This window comes from Lepidochelys olivacea, assembly GCF_965140295.1.
Source record: "Lepidochelys olivacea isolate rLepOli2 genome assembly, chromosome: 3".
NCBI classification, from domain to species: Eukaryota; Metazoa; Chordata; order Testudines; family Cheloniidae; genus Lepidochelys; species Lepidochelys olivacea.
Genome location: NC_140413.1, coordinates 155,620,272 through 155,641,357, shown reverse-complemented (window position 1 = coordinate 155,641,357; position 21,086 = coordinate 155,620,272). Strand labels below are relative to the sequence as shown.

At 40.6% G+C, this 21,086-nt stretch overlaps 1 protein-coding gene across 1 annotated transcript in view; it reads right to left on the bottom strand.

Moving 5' to 3' along the window:
* Window positions 1–21,086, bottom strand: part of PPP1CB (protein phosphatase 1 catalytic subunit beta) — a 59,166-nt gene that overhangs the window by 21,227 nt on the left and 16,853 nt on the right. The window contains exons 2-4 of the mRNA XM_084622683.1: window positions 15,896–16,027; window positions 6,719–6,949; window positions 6,243–6,347 (exon numbers count right to left, since the gene is read on the bottom strand). Coding sequence (XP_084478809.1) covers window positions 6,243–6,347; window positions 6,719–6,949; window positions 15,896–16,027 — 468 coding nt within the window. The remainder of the gene's footprint in view (window positions 1–6,242; window positions 6,348–6,718; window positions 6,950–15,895; window positions 16,028–21,086) is intronic.

Below are 21,086 nucleotides of genomic sequence, written 5' to 3'. Positions count from 1 at the left end.
CTTAAGGCGCTCAAGTCTATTAAACTTATCAAAAAGATCAAGAGGTGACTTGTTTATGGTATTAAGTACCTTTATGGGGGAAAAAAACACCAGTTACTATTTTAAAGAATCCTTATTGAGGTTACAGGGACAAGCCATCCCAACGTATAGAAAGAATAGTAAATATGGTAGGCGACCAGCTTGGCTTAACAGTGAAATCCTTGCTGATCTTAAACACAAAAAAGAAGCTTACAAGAAATGGAAGATTGGACAAATGACCAGGGATGAATATAAAAATATTGCTCAGGCATGCAGGAGTGAAATCAGGAAGGCCAAATCACACCTGGAGTTGCAGCTAGCAAGAGATGTTAAGAGTAACAAGAAGGGTTTCTTCAGGTATGTTAGCAACAAGAAGAAAGTCAAGGAAAGTGTGGGCCCCTTACTGAATGGGGGAGGCAACCTAGTGACAGAGGATGTGGAAAAAGCTAATGTACTCAATGCTTTTTTTGCCTATGTCTTCACGAACAAGGTCAGCTCCCAGACTGCTACACTGGGCAGCACAGCATGTGGAGGAGGTGACCAGCCCTCTGTGGAGAAAGAAGTAGTTCAGGACTATTTAGAAAAGCTGGACGTGCACAAGTCCATGGGGCCAGATGCGTTGCATCCGAGAGTGCTAAAGGAGTTGGCGGATGTGGTTGCAGAGCCATTGGCCATTATCTTTGAAAACTCATGGCGATTGGGGGAAGTCCCGGACGACTGGAAAAAGGCTAATGTAGTGCCAATCTTTAAAAAAGGGAAGGAGGAGGATCCTGGGAACTACAGGCCAGTCAGCCTCACCTCAGTCCCTGGAAAGATCATGGAGCAGGTCCTCAAGGAATCAATTCTGAAGCACTTAGAGGAAAGTGATCAGGAACAGTCAGCATGGATTCACCAAGGGCAAGTCATGCTTGACTCATCTAATTGCCTTCTATGACGAGATAACTGGCTCTGTGGATGAAGGGAAAGCAGTGGACGTGTTGTTCCTTGACTTTAGCAAAGCTTTTGACACTGTTTCCCACAGTATTCTTGCCAGCAAGTTAAAGAAGTATGGGCTGGATGAATGGACTATAAGGTGGATAGAAAGCTGGTTACATTGTTGGGCTCAACAGGTAGTGATCAATGGCTCCATGTCTAGTTGGCAACCGGTTTCAAGTGGAGCATGCCAAGGGTCGGTCCTGGGGCCAGTTTTGTTCAATATCTTCATAAATGATCTGGAGGATGGTGTTGATTGCACCCTCAGCAAGTTTGCAGATGACACTAAACTGGGAGGAGAGGTAGATACGCTGGAGGGTAGGGATAGGATACAGAGGGCCCTAGACAAATTGGAGGATTGGGCCAAAAGAAATCTGATGAGGTTCAACAAGGACAAGTGCAGAGTCCTGCACTTAGGACAGAAGAATCCAGTGCACCGCTATAGACTAGGGACCGAATGGCTCGGCAGCAGTTCTGTAGAAAAGGACATAGGGGTTACAGTGGACGAGAAGCTGGATATGAGTCAACAGTGTGCCATTGTTGCTAAGACGACCAATGGCATTTTGGGATGTATAAGTAGGGGCATTGCCAGCAGATCGAGGGACATGATTGTTCCCCTCTATTCAACACTGGTGAGGCCTCATCCGGAGTACTGTGTCCAGTTTTGGGCCCCACACTAGAAGGATGTGGAAAAATTGGAAAACGTCCAGCGGAGGGCAACAAAAATGATTAGGGGACTGGAACACGAGTTATGAGGAGAGGCTGAGGGAACTGGGATTGTTTAGTCTGCGGAAGAGAAGAATGAAGGGGGATTTGATAGCTGCATTCAACTGTTTAAATGGGGTTTCAAAGAGGATGGCTCTAGACTGTTCTCAGTGGTAGCTGATGACAGAACAAGGAGTAATGGTCTCAAGTTGCAGTGGGGGAGATTTAGGTTGGATATTAGGAAAAAAATTTTCACTAGGAGGGTGGAGAAACACTGGAATGCGGTACCTAGGGAGCTGGTAGAATCTCCTTCCTTAGAAGTTTTTAAGGTCAGGTTTGACAAAGCCCTGGCTGGGATGATTTAATTGGGGATCAGTCCTGCTTTGAGCAGGGGGCTGGACTAGATGACCTCCTGTGGTCCCTTCCAACCCTGATATTCTATGATTCTATACTACTGGGACCTTTGAGCTAACAGAAAAAGGCATAAGAGGAACCAATGTCTGGAAGCTGAAGTCAGACAAAATCAAGTTAAAAATTTTGTCTCGTTTCTAACAATGAGGGTGACTAGCCATTGAAACAAACTACCGAGTGGTGGAATCCCCATTTTTGAGTCTTTAAGCATCTTTTAGAAAGGAATACCTTAGTCAAACAAGTTATCAGGCTGTATACTGGGTCAAGTACTGTAGTCTGTCTTATAAAGGTAAGACAGATGATTTAATAGTCCCTTCTGGACTTATAGATGTCCTAATTCATGATATTTCCTCAAGATGGAGTCCAGATTCTGTCTTCCATATCCATGATAGGGGTAAGTTAAAAGGCTAATGGGATGGAAGACTCTCCACAGACTGACCACTTGGCCAATTTTTGTGAGGACCATCACTTTTCTGCAGTACCAGTGGGAGACTGTGAAATGTACAGCCTGGAGTTGTGGAGAACAGACAATTCTGGATTTCTCCAAGTATATCTTGGCCAACTTCTTGGAGAAGGGAAATGTTCGCAGGACTTGTCTATATGGGGGATTTGTCCCTATACTTAGTATAAACTCCAAGTGTAGAGACAAGTAGCACTATCTACCTCAGTTTCAAGTAGAAGCAAAACTGCAACTTATGAGTGCTGCTTGCCTGTCTACACCAGATATTTACTCTAGTGCAGTTACCCTGCTGGCTGAAATCCCCAATGGAGACAAAGCCACACCCTTTCAAACCCCTAGGAATCTTTGTCCTAACAATCCCCTTCAAGGGCAAATCGTACTAAGGCATTGGACCCTACTAATTTGCTTATTAATCAGGTCATCAGAATTAAAAAAATCCACGTTCTTTTCCTTATCAAATGCCTTTGGCTTTCTCTTAGGGGCAGACCCTTGACCTTTCAGAGTTTTTGCCTTTTCAACCCTGATTTACATTTACTGTCTGGTTCTGGAAAGAATAATCACAGGACGAAGAAGGGGAGCAGCAGAGGGAAGGTAAAGCATATGGAGCTGATCCACTAAGGACAGCAGTTAGAGTGAACTCCCACAGAAAGCATTCCTTACTACCCTTTTGGCATATTTTTGAGTTAGGGCCCTGTCAAATATAAAGGGAAGGGTAAATCCCTTTAAAATCCCTCCTGGCCAGAGGAAAAATCCTTTCACCTGTAAAGGGTTAAGAAGCTAAAAGTAACCTCGCTGACACCTGACCAAAATGACCAATGAGGAGACAAGATACTTACTTTCAAAAGCTGGGAGGAGGGAGAAAAACAAAGGGTCTGCGTCTGTCTGTGTGATGCTTTTGCTGGGGATAGAACAGGAATGGAGTCTTAGAATTTAGTAAGTAATCTAGCTAGGTATGTGTTAGATTATGATTTCTTTAAATGGCTGAGAAAATAGCTGTGCTGAATAGAATGAATATTCCTGTCTGTGTGTCTTTTTTGTAACTTAAGGTTTTGCCTAGAGGGATTCTCTATGTTTTGAATCTAATTACCCTGTAAGATATTTACCATCCTGATTTTACAGAGGTGATTCTTTTTTACTTCTATTAAAAGTCTTCTTGTAAGGAAACTGAATGCTTTTTCATTGTTCTAAGATCCAAGGGTTTGGGTCTGTGGTCACCTATGCAAATTGGTGAGGATTTTTACCAAACCTTCCCCAGGAAGTGCGGTGCAAGGGTTGGGAGGATTTTGGGGGGAAAGATGTTTCCAAACAACGGTTTCTCAGGAACCCAGATAAAGTTTGGTGGTGGCAGTGGAAGTCCAAGGGCAAAGGGTAAAATAGTTTGTACCTTGGGAAAGTTTTAACCTAAGCTGGTAAAAGTAAGCTTAGGAGGTTTTCAGGCAGGTCCCCACATCTGTACCCTAGAGTTCAGAGTGGGGAAGGAACCTTGACATGGTGGCAGAGCGGTGGGATTAACTTGAAATCATTGAGATCAATCTGAGATTTTTTGATCCAGAAAAACAGATTTTAAAAGGAAATTTTTAAAATCCTTTGTGCTGCTAGAAAGCAGGTCTCCAACTGGCAATAGTTGGAAGTTTTTTTTATTTTGCTTTGCTTTGGGGCCAGAGCAGAGACAAAAGGGAATTGTCTTTGGGAGCTGCAGTTTCTCTTCCTAAAGGCAGAGTAGTTAACCTCCTGCAGGGAAATTCACAAGTCTTCACAGACCGAAGAGCAACTAGAGGAGATTTCTACCTAGCTGCATGAAGACAAAAGTGTTAGTTTTTGGGTTTTTTAGGATTTTGATTTTTTTTTTTTTTTTGGAAGATGACGACTTTTAATAGAAGTAAAAAAGAATCACCTGTAAAGTCAGGATGGTAAATACCTTACAGGGTTATTAGATTCAAAACATAGAATCCCTCTAGGCAAAACCTTAAGTTACAAAAAAAAGACACACAGACAGGAATATTCATTCTATTCAGCACAGCTATTTTCTCAGCCATTTAAAGAAATCATAATCTAACACATACCTAGCTAGATTACTTACTAAATTCTAAGACTCCATTCCTGTTCTGTCCCCAGCAAAAGCATCACACAGACAGACGCAGACCCTTTGTTTTTCTCCCTCCTCCCAGCTTTTGAAAGTAAGTATCTTGTCTCCTCATTGGTCATTTTGGTCAGGTGTCAGCGAGGTTACCTTTAGCTTCTTAACCCTTTACAGGTGAGAGGATTTTTCCTCTGGCCGGGGGGATTTTAAAGGGGTTTACCCTTCCCTTTATATTTATGACAGACCCATATTTTTGAGTTAGGGTCTATAAGTAATATTCCCCTACTGCTCTTGTGAGGGGAAACAAAAGTTATGGAGGTTGCCAGAGTCTTCAGCTTCTGCAAAGAGAAGATAATCCTTATTAGAAGAGGGCTGGAGCACCAACAGCTGTGATGTGCCATGGCTGCAGTCCTGCAGCATTTTATTATTCTGCACCATCAGGGGAAGAAGGGTAGAGACTTGAAGTAAGCAAAGGCATTAAAAGCCAGGTGGCAGTAGAGCGATGGCTCTTTTGAGATGCTACTGACCCAAGAAGGGGAGGGGAAGTGCTTAAGAAACAGGATTGGACAACTGCTCAGCAGCTCTTGCAAAAGGCTGTGGGTCCCATGCCCCACATTGGATTGGGAAAATGGAAGTCTGAGCTCCAATTTAGGCAGCCTCCAGTTGTTGGGCAAAACAGGGGCTACTACGCTCACTCCCTGAATCTTGAGGCAAAACTGAGCCAAAGCCTCCTACTTTGTTACCACTGCCTTGCTGTAAGAAGCATTCCTGTTCACCAAGAAAGCAGAAGGAAATTTAGAGCCCGGGCCTGCTCCAGTCAGTCTTGAGGGGAGGCATAACTGCAGCACCATGACGCCCATAGCTGGAGCAGTTTGGGCACAAAACACTACAGGCGTGGCTGTGCTCACTTGGATGGCTGATCATTCTACAAGGAGGTAGATATGTTACATTCTGCCTAGGATCCAGTGAGAAAAAGTGAAGAAAGCAAAGAAGCTAGCTGTGGAGGGAATGGATATGAGCAGGGAGAAAAAGCCTTGTAAGCCATTGAATGTTCATATAGATGAGAAAAATACACTGGTCCATACGACTGGACACAGGAGCAGGGGGGGGGGAACAAAAAGCTGTACAAACTTGTCAAATACAGAGGCAAACAAGTTTGTTATCCCACAATTGGACAATTTATTATGCAATTCTTTGGGAGTGGGAGGAGGGAATCAGCATGTAAGTCAATTCTTTAAAGCTGACCTCACATTAAATTTCAGACTGATTCTGAAGAAGAAACGTGCAATTTTTGGTCTGTCTTTTCTGTTATTTTACACAAGGACTTAGGCATATTGGAAGATAAATGCAAAGATCCTGTTCCTGAGCACAACAATAAGGGAGAACAGAGAGTGAGGATGATAAGATCTGAACAGGAATAAGCCACAGTTATCTTAATGGTGCCATTAAAGTTACTCTCAATAATAATTTAATTGCTATTGTATGAAACATAGGACAATGTTTTAGTCTGATCCTGGGCTGGAAATTTATGCTAATTATGCAATGGATAGGAAAAATATAACTACATTCACCGTCAGATTGAAGTAATTATCTTACCTCCATGACAGCAGAAGATCTTCTCATCCACAATGGCTGCAATAGGCAGACAGTTAAAGCAGTCTGTGAATGTCTTCCAAAGTTTAATATTAAATCGCCGTTTGCCTGCAGGAACAGAATAGTCTATTAGGAAAGGAATTATACAGCCAACCTACAATGTGTATTATACCCTGCACAAAGATGTAGGTAAAGTCTGAAAGCTGAACTATTCAAGTTTCACAAAACCTGTGAAGATGATCACCTGTTAAGGCATTTCACAGTAAGTTTACTTCAAGTAAAAACACACATGTAAAACTAAGTATTAAGAGACATAAGGTATGTTTCAAAATAATTTATGGAAAGCTTTTCCTACAGACTGCTTTGATAAATTCTTGCAAGGAAAAACAGACATTATTTGGTTAAAAATAATCTACTTTCTACTCCTACAATATATTGTTAAATAGAAGCAACTTTTGAGAACTAGAAGGTTTTCTTACATTCATCATAGAATCCATAGATACGATTAATGCTAGCACACTCATGGTTTCCTCTTAGGAGAAAGAAGTTTTCTGGATACTTGATTTTGTATGCCAGTAATAAGCAGATGGTTTCCAGAGACTGCTTGCCTCTGTCTACGTAATCTCCCAGGAAAAGATAGTTGGCTTCTGGTGGGAATCCTCCATACTCAAACAATCGAAGTAAATCTGTATATTGCCCATGAATGTCACCTGAGTAAGGTAAATTTAAAGAAATAAAGATTAGTACAATATTATAAATATCTTACTGAAACCAAGACATTGAATTAGTACTCATTTTAGAGGGTCAGTTAAGAATTGAGAGGCAGTTGACGGACTGATATTCTGGCAAGATCTTTCAGATGGTCTGTTGAGAAAGGATAAAGAAAGCCAAAATGGAAGCACTCAATCTATGGAAATTGCCCACAAGATTTACAGAGAATTGCAGCGTCAGTTCTGGAAACATTCTGAAGGGTACCGAATCTTCCTTTCAATTTACCTAAGTAGTCCCCAGAAAAGATGGGAAATTCCAGTTTATTTGTACAAATTTAAAAACTTAAATTCAGAAGAAAGCTGGCTTGATGCAACTAATACACAGTAGAAGGTGGCAAGTCTAACTATTTTTAAAAAGCAAAGCAACTTGTAGGTTTGTATGCCAACTACCACACACTCTGCTCTCCTCCCAAAAGCAATCAGTAAAGAAACTGGACAAATCAATAGAGGCAGGTGCTGCATTAAGCTATTCTAAATTTGTTTTATACCCTACAAAGTCATAACAGTTGACCTGCTGGTCACCCCGGCAATATTACAGCTATTATACAATGTCATTGGACAAGGTAGCTTGGCTAAGTGCCTTCCTTCATGGAATTGTGTGCGCGCGTGTAATTTGCTATACCACATGGTGCAGAACTCTTGAAAATCATATCCTATACAAAAGATATCCAGCAAACTTGCAAGTAGTTAATTAAAAACTGCTACAATAAGTATTATTTGACAAATTATTCAGCCAGATTCACGTACCACTTACCATATATTCCACAACGGGCCACTTCCAAAAAAAAATAGGCAGGCTGCATGGTGCAACAGTTCTATGGTTACTAGTTGGCACAGAATACTATATCACACAGAGGCTGGCTAACTATAACTGTGTAGATGGGTGTGACGGAAGAAGAATAGAAACTTAAACACTAAAGAATTCTCTAAAATTACTTGTGTATAGGAAGGCAGTGTGGCTTACAAGATAGATCACTGGACTGTGGTTCTATTCCTGGCTTTGCCACTGGTCTACTGGGTGACCTTGGGTAAGTCTCTTCATCTTGCTATGCTTCAGTTTCCCCATCTGTAAAATGGGAATATGATACTCCCATTGTAAAGTCATAGATTCATAGATATTTAGGTCAGAAGGGACCATTATGATCATCTAGTCTGACCTCCTGCACAATGCAGGCCACAGAATTTCACCCACCACTCCTAAAAAAGACCTCACACCTATATCTGTGCTATTGAAGTCCTCAAATTGTAGTTTGAAGACCTCAAGGAGCAGAGAATCCTCCAGCAAGTGACCCGTGCCCCATGCTACAGAGGAAGGCGAAAAACCTCCAGGGCCTTCCAATCTGCCCTGGAGGAAAATTCCTTCCCGACCCCAAATATGGCGATCAGCTAAACCCTGAGCATATGGGCAAGATTCATCAGCCAGATACTACAGAAAATTCTTTCCCGGGTAACTTGGATCTTACCCCATCTAAAAACCCATCACAGGCCATTGGGCCTATTTACCATGAATATTTAATTACCAAAACCATGTTATCCCATCATACCATCTCCTCCATAAACTTATCGAGTTTAATCTTAAAGCAAGATAGATCTTTTGCCCCCACTACTTCCCTCGGAAGGCTATTCCAAAACTTCACTCCTCTGATGGTTAGAAACCTTCGTCTAATTTCTAATCTAAATTTCCTAGTGGCCAGTTTATATCCATTTGTTCTTGTGTCCACATTGGTACTGAGTTTAAATAATTCCTCTCCCTCTCTGGTATTTATCCCTCTGATATATTTATAGAGGGCAATCATATCTCCCCTCAACCTTCTTTTAGTTAGGCTAAACAAGCCAAGCTCCTTGAGTCTCCTTTCATAAGACAAGTTTTCCATTCCTCGGATCATCCTAGTAGCCCTTCTCTGTACCTGTTCCAGTTTGAATTCATCCTTCTTAAACATGGGAGACCAGAACTGCACACAGTATTCCAGGTGAGGTCTCACCAGTGCCTTATATAATGGTACTAAAACCTCCTTATCCCTACTGGAAATACCTCTCCTGATGCATCCCAAGACGACATTAGCTTTTTTCACAGCCATATCACATTGGCAGCTCATAGTCATCCTATGATCAACCAATACTCCAAGGTCCTTTTCCTCCTCCGTTACTTCTAGTTGATGCGTCCCTAGCTTATAACTAAAATTCTTGTTATTAATCCCTAAATGCATGACCTTACACTTCTCACTATTAAATTTCATCCTATTCCTATTACTCCAGTTTACAAGGTCATCCAGATCCTCCTGTAGGGTATCCCTGTCCTTCTCTAAATTAGCAATACCTCCCAGCTTTGTATCATCTGCAAACTTTATTAGCACACTCCCACTTTTTGTGCCCAGGTCAGTAATAAAAAGATTAAATAAGATTGGTCCCAAAACTGATCCTTGAGGAACTCCACTGGTAACCTCCCTCCAACTTGACAGTTCACCTTTCAGTAGGACCCGTTGTAGTCTCCCCTTTAACCAATTCCCTATCCACCTTTCAATTTTCCTATTGATGCCCATCTTATCCAATTTAACTAATAATTCCCCATGTGGCACAGTATCAAACGCCTTACTAAAATCTAAGTAAATTAGATCCACTGCGTTTCCTTTATCTAAAAAATCTGTTACTCTCTCAAAGAAGGAGATCAGGTTGGTTTGGCACGATCTACCTTTTGTAAAACCATGTTGTATTTTGTCCCATTTACCATTGACTTCAATGTCCTTAACTACTTTCTCCTTCAAAATTTTTTCCAAGACCTTGCATACTACAGATGTCAAACTAACAGGCCTATAATTACTTGGATCACTTTTTTTCCCTTTCTTAAAAATAGGAACTATGTTAGCAATTCTCCAATCATACGGTACAACCCCTGAGTTTACAGATTCATTAAAAATTCTTGCTAATGGGCTTGCAATTTCTTGTGCCAATTCTTTTAATATTCTTGGATGAAGATTATCTGGGCCCCCCGATTTAGTCCCATTAAGCTGTTTGAGTTTCGCTTCTACCTCAGATATGGTGATGTCTACCTCCATATCCTCATTCCCATTTATCATGCTACCATTATCCCTAAGATCCTCTTTAGTCTTATTAAAGACTGAGGCAAAGTATTTGTTTAGATATTGGGCCATGCCTAGATTATCCTTGACCTCCACTCCATCCTCAGTTTTTAGCGGTCCCACTTCTTCTTTCTTTGTTTTCTTCCTATTTATATGACTATAGAACCTTTTACTATTGGTTTTAATTCCCTTTGCAAGGTCCAACTCTACTTGACTTTTAGCCTGTCTCACTTTATCCCTACATATTCTGACCTCAATAAGGTAGCTTTCCTTACTGATCCCTCCCTTCTTCCACTCCCTATATGCTTTCTGCTTTTTCTTAATTACCTCTCTAAGATGCTTGCTCATCCAGCTTGGTCTACAACTCCTGCCTATGAATTTTTTCCCCTTTCTTGGGATGCAGGCTTCCGATAGCTTCTGCAGCTTTAATTTAAAATAATCCCAGGCCTCCTCTACCTTTAAACCCATAAATTCTTCAGTCCAATCCACTTCCCTAACTAATTTCCTTAATTTTTGAAAGTCAGCCCTTTTGAAATCAAAAACCCTAGTTGCAGATTTATTTTTCTTAATCCTTCCATTCAATTTGAACTGAATTAGCTCATGATCACTTGAGCCAAGATTATCCCCTACAACCATTTCCTCTATGAGGTCCTCATTACTCACCAAGACCAAATCTAAAATGGCATCCCCTCTAGTCGGTTCAGCAACTACTTGCTGAAGGAATCCATCAGCTATCGCATCTAGGAAAATCTGAGCCCTATTATTATTACTAGCACTCGTCCTCCAGTCTATATCTGGGAAGTTAAAGTCTCCCATGATCACACAGTTTCCATTAGTATTTACTTTATTAAAAACATTAAAAAGGGCTCTATCCATATCCAGATTAGATCCCGGCAGTCTATAGCACACCCCAAGCACTATCCCAGGGGAGGCTCTAATAGTTTTCTTCCCCAATTTAATTGTTGCCCAGACAGACTCAGTCATATCCATTTCATCGCTTCTTATTTCTTTACATTCTATCTCATCATTGATATACAGTGCTACTCCACCACCTTTACCTTTATTTCGGTCTTTCCTAAACAGCACATACCCTTCAATACCTGTAGCCCAGTCATGACTACTATTCCACCAGGTCTCTGTTATACCTATAATATCTGGTTTCACTTCCTGCACCAGTAACTCTAGTTCCTCCATTTTGTTACCTAGGCTCCTTGCATTAGTGTACAAACATCTTAATTTTTGCTGTTTTGAGTCCTTTGAGACCTACTGTTAAAATAGCTATGTACCCTTGCTATTTGCAGCATTCATCACATAAGCATACTGCGGACTGATTTAAAGAGTGTAAGTTTATACTTCTTGATCCATTTATGCTTTAACTGCTTTGTAGAACACTTCGATGTGATCTAGTTTGACTGCTGGCAAAATGGTGAAGTACCTCCTACAGAGGTCAAGCGAAGATGCTTCTTGCTAACTGCAATCCAGTCTCAGTTTCCAGAGGCTTTTTGAACAAACAAGCCCAAGCTCCTCTCCATACTCAGGTCCATGTCTTTTTGCCTTCTCTGTTTTAAGTTATAGAATCATAGAATATCAGGGTTGGAAGGGACCTCAGGAGGTCATCTAGTCCAACCCCCTGCTCAAAGCAGGACCAATCCCCAATTTTTGCCCCCGATTCCTAAATGGCCCCCTCAAGGATTGAACTCACAACCCTGGGTTTAGCAGGCCAATGCTCAAACCACTGAGCTATCCCTCCCCCCAAAAAGTGCAGAAGCTAACAGGACTTCAGAACCACACCCATCTCTTTAGAATCTTCCTTTTTCATGCATCAGAACACTAATTGCAACAGAGAAGGTGGATAATGTAAGAGGTAGAGAATATAATATTTTATGGAGTGATCCACAACATGATCAGATAGGTATGGGAATCATGATGGGATATCTCACTGCTGCAGTGAGAGCTGGGGGGAGTCCTCTCTTCCCGCCACAACCTAGGGCAGCCTGCACCCCAAACCCCTTATCCCCACCACAGAGACTGCACCCCAATGCCCTATCCCAGCCCTGAGCCCCCTCCTACACCCAAACTCCCTCCCACACCCCACCCACCCCCTCCCGATCCAAACTCTCTACCCCTGCCCAGAGCTCTCTCCTGTACCCTGAACCCCTCATATCTGGCTCCACCCCAGAACCTGCATCCCCACCCTGAGCTGCCTCTCATACTCCAAACCCCTTGGGTCCACCCCCACACACCCAAGAGCCACCTCCTGCACCCCAAAACCCTCATCCCTGTTCCCCTAGCCCCGAGCCCCCTCCTACACTCCAAACCCCTCTGACCTACCCCCACCACACATCACCTCCACAGTGATGCACATAATAAAATTCATTCTGCACATGGATATTTAAAAAAGGGAACATTGTCCTAGAATTATAATTTTTCTTTAAAGGGACATTAAACCTTATGCTTCAGGGTTTAAGCCAGTCTCTAACAACAACAGATAAGGATGAGACCTAATGCAGAAGGCAGATTATCCCACACCTTCAGAGATCTTTGTGAAATGTAGAATCTGGTACTGGTCATTGTCAGACAGGCTAGATGGACCTCAAATGAGTTCCAGTCTGGCTATTCCTCTTAAAATGTTCAAGAAGCACTATAAGAAAGATAGTCATTTATATTTATTTCATGCCATGTCCCTGGTCCACTGAAGAAAAAAAATGTAATAGAATACAAGCTTATTAGCTTGGTGTATGGCAGTGGTTTTCAACCTTTTTTCATTTGCGGACACCTAAAAAAATTCAAATGGAGGAAATCTTAGTCTGTGGACCCTGCGGAGTCCGTGGACCACTGGTTTAAAACAACTAGCGTATGGAGTTAAAGCTATTGCTGTACACAATTCACTAGGTTAAACATTTATGCTGCTTATTCCAGAGAAAGTTACGTAGCTTGTATGAAGAGGGGCCCAGAAGCCAATTTGGTGTTTGAGGACACTTGCTATCCTGGATCTGTCATAATACTAGACAAACTCTATTATTTGACTTTGTGTCTAGTTTAGTTACTGATTCCTTTAAAGAGAAAGATGGTTAAGCCAAAGTAAGCAAATTCTTACAGTGCATACTGATACAGTTAGTCTTTCCCTTAGATATACAAGGCAATGGTCACAGAAGAAGAGAGGGATTTTGTTTGTTTAAGTTTTCCTTTACAGCCTGGTACCTTGTAGACAAATACCTAGATGCATATTGAACTAGAACTAGCATCTGACAAAGATCACAAAGATGCTGCAAAGATGACAACGTTTGTAGGCCACTAGGGCATAAACTGGAGCAGAACGCTCCTTCAGACCAATATTTAGGGCAGAGTAGTATTAGGTGAATGGGTATACATATTCTATCCATACTTTCAATAAGCCTAATTTAACAACGTAACTAAGGATATGGAACTTAACTGTCAGCCACCAACTAAGCATATTACATGGATAATCAATAAAATATTTGGGTAACGTTTCATTATATTTTGTTTGGAATTAGACCCAGTGGTGAGCTGGAGCCGGTTGGCACTGGTTTGTGTGAACCGGTTGTTAAATTTTGAAGCCGGTTTAGAACCGGTTGTTAAAGGTGTGGGCAAATTCCGGCCCACGGGACCATCCTGTCCAGCCCACCTGAGCTCTCGGCTTGCGAGGCTCCCCTGAGAATCCCTTTTTAATTTTTACTCCCCCGGCGGCGCTCTGGGTCTTCGGCGACACTTCAGCAGCGGGTCCTTCACTCGCTCTGGGTCTTCGGCAGCATGTCCTTCAGTGCCACTGAAGACCCAGAGTGACTGAAGGAACCGGTTCTTCAGCTGTTGGCAGCTCATCACTGATTAGACCCACAGTCAAGTGTTGAAAGAGGATAACTGGACAATATTTTGCAGAAACCATTTTGTAAGTAGGCCATGACTCCACATTTAGTAATCTGTTCAAGATGCTTGATAGATACAAGTTTTGAGCTAAACTGCAAGTCAAATCTGAAGCCTGCCAGAACAAGAACTACATTGTTTTTAAAGAGAAAACTGGCATAAAATGAAAGTGTGTTATATGAAAGGTATTGGCTTATGTAACCCACATAAATCCCAAACGTATGAGTTAATTTAGCTCTACATTTTAATCTGATTTGACAGTATAAAATCTCATCCCATAGCAGCTCCTTTGATTTGTCTTGAGATAAAATTAAATTACTAGGCCAGATCATTAGTGTAGCTGCACATTGTTTTATTTAAGACTAGTTTAAAAATTATTTCTACCTGGACAAGAGCTTTTCTTAGTCCCCATACATAGGGCTCAAGCTCCCTAAACATCAGAAACATCCTAATGCTTATTTCATGTTCTCCTGCAAGTTACTACTAAAGTTTAGCTTCAGATTTGTTGCCTCATCATTTTCTACATAGAACATCCTCTGAAAAATCAGATCCAAAATTTAGTTTAAAGGGGCATGGGTGCAGATTTGCCTAGTATAATGTGTCTTCTGTTTCAATTAAAATCAGTTTGGATTTAAAATATTCCCGTACATAATTTCATTAGTTTCACATTGGCTTTTTTTTTAACTCAGTTTATTGTTCATACCAAGTGAAGTACAGAGGGTTAACAGCAAAACTAGATTAAGCTTCAGTTTTAAGATCCGTATAACAGGACATGCTTTGGAAAAAAAACCTAGCCATTTAAGATGAGTTTGCCATTAATATTAGGATATTGGTAATTAGAAAAACCCCTGTAATCATATAGCACAAATTACGAAAGTTGATGGTTTCTGCATGACTGGTCTAATCTAAGGGATGGGATGGCCCATGAAAGTCTTTGGGCACACACATGAGCAAATTTGAACCATGACACTTCAGTATTGAATACCTAATTCAAGAAATTCAGGATTTGAACAATACTATGATGCTGCCTTTTCATTACATGCAATGCTTCCGCCCTATGTAAAAGGCTGACAAAAACTGTGGAGTGTTTACTAACCAGCATTGGGAACGATATTGTGCTTGTACAACAATTACTGCAAGACTCCCATTTAAAAAAATAATTACTGAAGTATTGTTTTTGAAAATATCCAGCATTAATTTTATAAAGAGTTAAATAAGGAATTACATGGATTCTAGGTTTACCAATATTTATCTGAAAGGACCTGCCAAAGTCTTCTACAAAGCTTGAAGAGTTCATTACGTAGAACAAAATCAAACTGGTTTAAAAACACACATCCAGTGTAATTACATAAGACAGGGAATTTTAAAATTTCATTTAAATTGCTTGAAGTGAATGGGAATCCATTCTGAGAATACAACTGAATTAATTAAATGTGGCAATGAATGTTGGTTAAAAGACTTTGCATTTTGCATATATTTTGAAACGAACATGTTCTAGTATTATGATATAAGTGTTTATTCTGTGTTTTAATGTGACTCACAATTTACAGAAATACACTTGAAATTAGATCAACACCCCAGCCTAGTGGCTCTCCTCCTCTAGGTGTGGAGCCACACAATTTTCACTACAGACGGTTAGATTTAACCACACTCCACCCTAAATGCTGACAGTCTTTCAGAGTAAATGCTCTACCAACTGTCAATAAGCTCTTCAGTATTCAATCAACGTAATTTCTTATCTAGCTAGTGAAGACAGCCGTTTTTGCAATCCATATTACCCAAGGCCATTTGGCATGTCACTCAGACAAAGATGCAAAACCACCACAAAACCATCTTCAATTTATTATGTTTCCACCATCCCCAATAAAATGCCAATTTTGAAGTATACAACTAGAGATATAAGACCAGATATACCTAATTTACATACCACAAATTTTCAGGGGTGCCTCCAGTTCCAGGAGAATAGGCTGGCTAAGAAAGATTTCTCGCGATTTTATGCACAAGCCCCGAACTTCTGCTTCTGTCATCTGCACGATCTTGCCAGGACGACATCCTCGCACTGAAACAAAATTTTTGCATGTAAATATCACCAAAACATACTTTTGTTTAGGAGGATTGCACAGTGGACGCCTAGCTGCCATATGACTGGCCTTTTATCCACACATTTATACTACTTTCATCACTACAGTGTATTACAGGAATAAAATGTATTATATGTTTAGACTATTGTGGTGGGGGGGACATGAGTATTTAGAGTACACACATCCTTACTGTATCGAGAACTTTAACAATTTAGTTTTCATTTTAACCTTTATCTGAAACAAATTATGTTCTAGCATGGTTTGTGTTAAAGCAACATTAGAAAGATTAATTGGAGGAACTTCTATAAAGAGGCCAAGACTCACCTTTAAAAAAAAAAAAAAAAGTAAGTGTATCACACAAACATGTCTGACTAGTCTCCACTTCCTATTGAAGAGCTGGCTTATTTCCTGCTATTATGAAATAATATCTACTGGGGAGAAGTCTAACACTTAACTTCTTTCCTGTACACATCAGGGCTCCTTGCATCCCACCATCCTCCTTGGAGTGCCATCCTCCCATTTCTCTCTATCGCACAAGTCCCTGCAACTCCCATGTTCTCTCCCTGATGCCTGGGAACTATTGTGAACCCCATTCTCCCCTCACCATGTGTTGTGCCCACCAACACGCCCCCCCAATTTTCAATACCCATGCCAGCAATTGGGTGTGCAGCACCATTGCCCCTTCCCCATATAGTCAGCTCTTGGGAGAATGGGCAGAGGTGAGATAGCAGAAGGCAATAAGGAGTTCTATCAGCCAGTTCTTTGATCTGCAGACAATTGCAGGGAGCTTGAAGCTGTGGCTTTACTAAACAGAGAAAAGGCACTCATGTCCCCTACTTCCCCTCTTTTGGGGTTTTGATTTCCCCAGAAATCAATAGGGTTCTATCTACTGATTCCTAGAACATTCCATACATTTTGGGATTGATCACATGCCCAATAAAGAGTTATCACATTAGCCAGAAAAATATCAAGACATTATGGCCTCGCAAGTTCAACCAACTAACCAGACAGGTTACAGAGCGTTCCATATGTAGTTTAGAACAAGGAATATTTCACCCTATCTTCAAGGGCAGGATCCAGAAACCAGAGGAAACTGATAGCTGTTCTAGTAAGGTAGGGTAAGAGAGTACTCAATGGTAGATCAAAAGTGGATGCAAACAAGGCTAAAGGATATTCCTATAGTTGATGAAGAATATGGAATACAAAGATAGGGGCTGAAAGCCCCTTAATATCTGGTGGTCAATACTGATGGGGTTATTTTTAAGTGGAATCAAAGGGGCTGGAAGGGACAAAGTTGAAGGCCTCTTTCTCTAACAGCTCAGGGAGGAAGGTGACAAAAGACTATCACTTGCTGGAAGGGATAGTGGAAGAGCAACACCGGCTTTCTGAGGGTATGTCTTCACTGAAGTTTGCCCAGGGTTAGCCTCTGCCCCAGGTTCAGAGGTGCTTTAAGATGAGGGTATAGATTAGAGCCCACCTCCAGTTTAAACTAGGGCTGGAATGCACCCACTTTGCAGTGAAGCCATAGGCCCAAAAAACAAAAACAAAACACCCCACACAAACCAAACCAAACCCTGAATGCCAAAAGTCCTCCAAAGCCCTGTTTCTGTGATTGTTTCATTTAAATTACGATGGTTAAAAGCAGCATTCTTCTTCTGCATAGTAAAGTTTCAAAGCTGTATTATTTCAATGGTTATAAACTTTAGAAAGAACCACCATGATGTTCTGTTCAGAGTTATGAACAACCTCCATTCCCGAGTTGTTCATAACTCTGAGGTTCTACTCTAACAGTTTTACTAGCATATGTCTACGTTTCAGAGGTGCCTAACCTACGGCCTGTCAGAGCATTTTGTAAGGCCCATGACTTGCTTCAGCACAATACACTAATGGCAGATTCATTAGAGTTTTGTCGTCATGTTATATCATTTTAGTTTACACGTGTATAGATAATACTGCATATAGAAATAACCTAATACATATGAAACAAGATGAATATAAAATATCAATAGTTAACTTTAAATCTTATTAAAATATGTAGAATCTGTCTGGATCGAACAAGGTCATGCTGAGGTTTGTGTGGTCCTCTGTGTAATAAGGCCAGGCATGACTGTCTAGTTAATGGATTCCCAAGTTAAAGTAGCCAGAAATAAGTGTTTGGGAGACAGTCTACATTAACCTTCACAAGTGTTCCCTCCTCAGGAATGGTCTACACTAAAAAATAAGGTGCTTTAAAAAAAAAAAAAGTTAATTTATAGCAAAATGCTAGTGGAAACAAGACACTGGTAGTTTTACTTTGATGTAGCTAGATGAGGTGAATCCTAGACACCCCTTGCCCCCAACACACACACACTCCAAATATCAGTTTTCACTTCTACTAGTTTCATCAAGGTAAAACTAGTCTGTACCTTGTTTCCACTAGCATTTTACACTTTAGCTAACATTTAGCTAAAAACCATACCTTTGCCCCACTGAAGCTACAGTCTTGGCATTCTTTAATGGGACTTAATTTTCTGATTTGCTGAGAGCCCTTCCCTTACAGGATCACACCTAAAGACCGCAGGCCATGAATGACTCACTGTCCCTTTATGTTACACAGAGCTATATGTATATAAACTTACACATAAGAATACAGCTACAGAAGCAAGCTATTAAAGAATACCAATTCACCAAGTCTTATAAGATTAGTTAGGCCAGTGTTAAACCAAGGCTGTTATTCTTCAAGTACGTACCAAAAGGAATTCATTCTTTTCAAAACAGGTTTTTAGTTTGATTTCAAAAATTTCCTGAAGTATAGTTGGGAGAACAGTATTCCTATGTTGTACATTTAGTGAAGTCCAGTGCTTCCGTGAACACCAAAACACTAATTTTCACTGCACTTGTTTTCTATTATGTTCCTATAATAGACATACGCATATTTTTAAGTTGCAATATTTAAGTATATAATACTTGGTTAAAAAGAACAGATTTTTCCTATTTGGCTGCTGTTTTGAAAATCATCAAAAGGTATGTCTATACAACAGAAAGAAATCCTAGGAAGCAAATCTCAGAGCCCAGATCAGCTGACATGGACTCAGCTACAAGGCTAAAAATAGCAGAGTAGACATTCCAACTTGGCCTGGAGCCCAGGCTCTAAGAACCTCACTCCTCTTGGTGGATTTCAGAGCCGGGCTCCAGCCCGAGCAGGAATGTCTACACTGCTATTCAGTCTTGTAATGCAAGGCCCAGACACTTGAGCCAGGTTCTGAGTGTCACTGCCATGGGGGTGGTTGGGTATTGGAGCTGTGTAGATGTAACCATAGTATTATACTGCTGATAGTTCAGACCTCAGGACTGGGAGTAGGACAACTGGACTGTTAAGTTTACAACAATAGGCTCCTGGGTCAAAAAAAACTGCTGAATAAACTGATTAAATATGCTATGGCCCAAACACAAGCTAGAAATTGCTTTGTTCTATTGACGCACGACAGCTGTTATACTAATCGACAAGAACAATGCCAACATGTCACACATCTTGTTAGTTAGAATTTTTAGTCACATAACCATACTAAGATTAGAAATAAAATATAAACAGGCAACTCAGATCTTGCATTCACTAGGAATAAGTGTTTTAGCACATGACCCAATCTGTTAGTTTATGTGCTAACACCACCTTTTCCTAGTAACGACAAGGCCAGAGGCGAAACACAAGAGGTGGGTCACGAGCCACAGGGGTGTATGGGCTTCCAGTTCTGAACATATTAAGAATGCTTGCTGAATAGTATTCTTTGGTATGTTTGCCTTTAGCATTTTATGTAAACACACATTCTGCAAGTATTCCCGCCAAAGGAAGTGATGAATAATGGTAAAGGTCTCGCAGTTAACAGCCCTTGCACTTGTGTTGCTTGCTCAGTTTGCAAGTAGTTTTAGTAGTTTGTATTATGTGGTAGCACATAGGACCCCAAGTCATGGGCCAGTATTGACCTGTACTAAGGAATTACTGTATAAACACAGCAAAAAGAGTTCCTGTCCTGAAGAATTTACAAAGTTATAAAGCTTCAATAAAGTATGGTTGGCTTTAAATAGAAAAGCTATTAAGAATTAATTTTGAAGCTCTACCTACAAGGCTCTTGTCCAAGAATGAGATCAATGACTATAGTTTGAGTCATAGGCTGCATACAGCTTGAACTGCACTTTCCTTCAACAAACTGTTGTTTCTCTTGATTTAATTTGCCTGGTCAAGAATGTTAAAGTCTAATTTTCCCTTCCTTTTCTAGTTTGGGAGTAAAAAGAGTTTTGGCATGTTCTTATCTCATTTTCAATGTATACTGCTTCATCTACTGATGATGCTGATGATCCTACAGATAACACTGAAAGAGCAGATATGTAGCAAAAACACATGAGACTATATCCTAACCAGAAAAATATGCTCCTCTGTAGATTAAGCACATCTACTGCCCATTTCTTTGGGCACTTATTACATCCACAAAAAGGAGTTTTTTAAATATGTAAACACAGTAAGCTTTTATGTAATTCACAGTATCAAACCAGATACAATGTCAAACTTCTTAACTCATTAATTACCTGCCCAGCAGACCAATGCCTATCAGTTTTACAAGGTCTGGGCTTCTTGAAGACTGGAAAGGGGAAAAAGCAAACTTCAGAACCACAGGGTTTTTCATGAAGAATATGCTGCCAGCAGCCTCCATGGATTTACAGTTGAGAAAAACTTTAGTTTGAGACCAAGTGAGGCAATACAAGCATGGATAGATGTAATCTGAGGTCATCTGGTACCAAATCACTCAGGCATTGGCTCTACAAAAAAAAAGATGCATTCTTAACTTAAGTTAGCAAACTAGTTAATTAACTGAAATTAAATCCTAGTGAAGATAAGGCAGCTTTGTAGGTTCAACTCAAGTTAGCAGGTTGAAGTAAACTACCTTCCACCAGTGATAAAAGCTAACTGGGAAAAAGGCACTCATACTTTGTCCCCCCACATGGAGAGTTATACTGGTATAACAGTTTGAATTCATACCTTATACCAGTATAAGACTTCCCTAC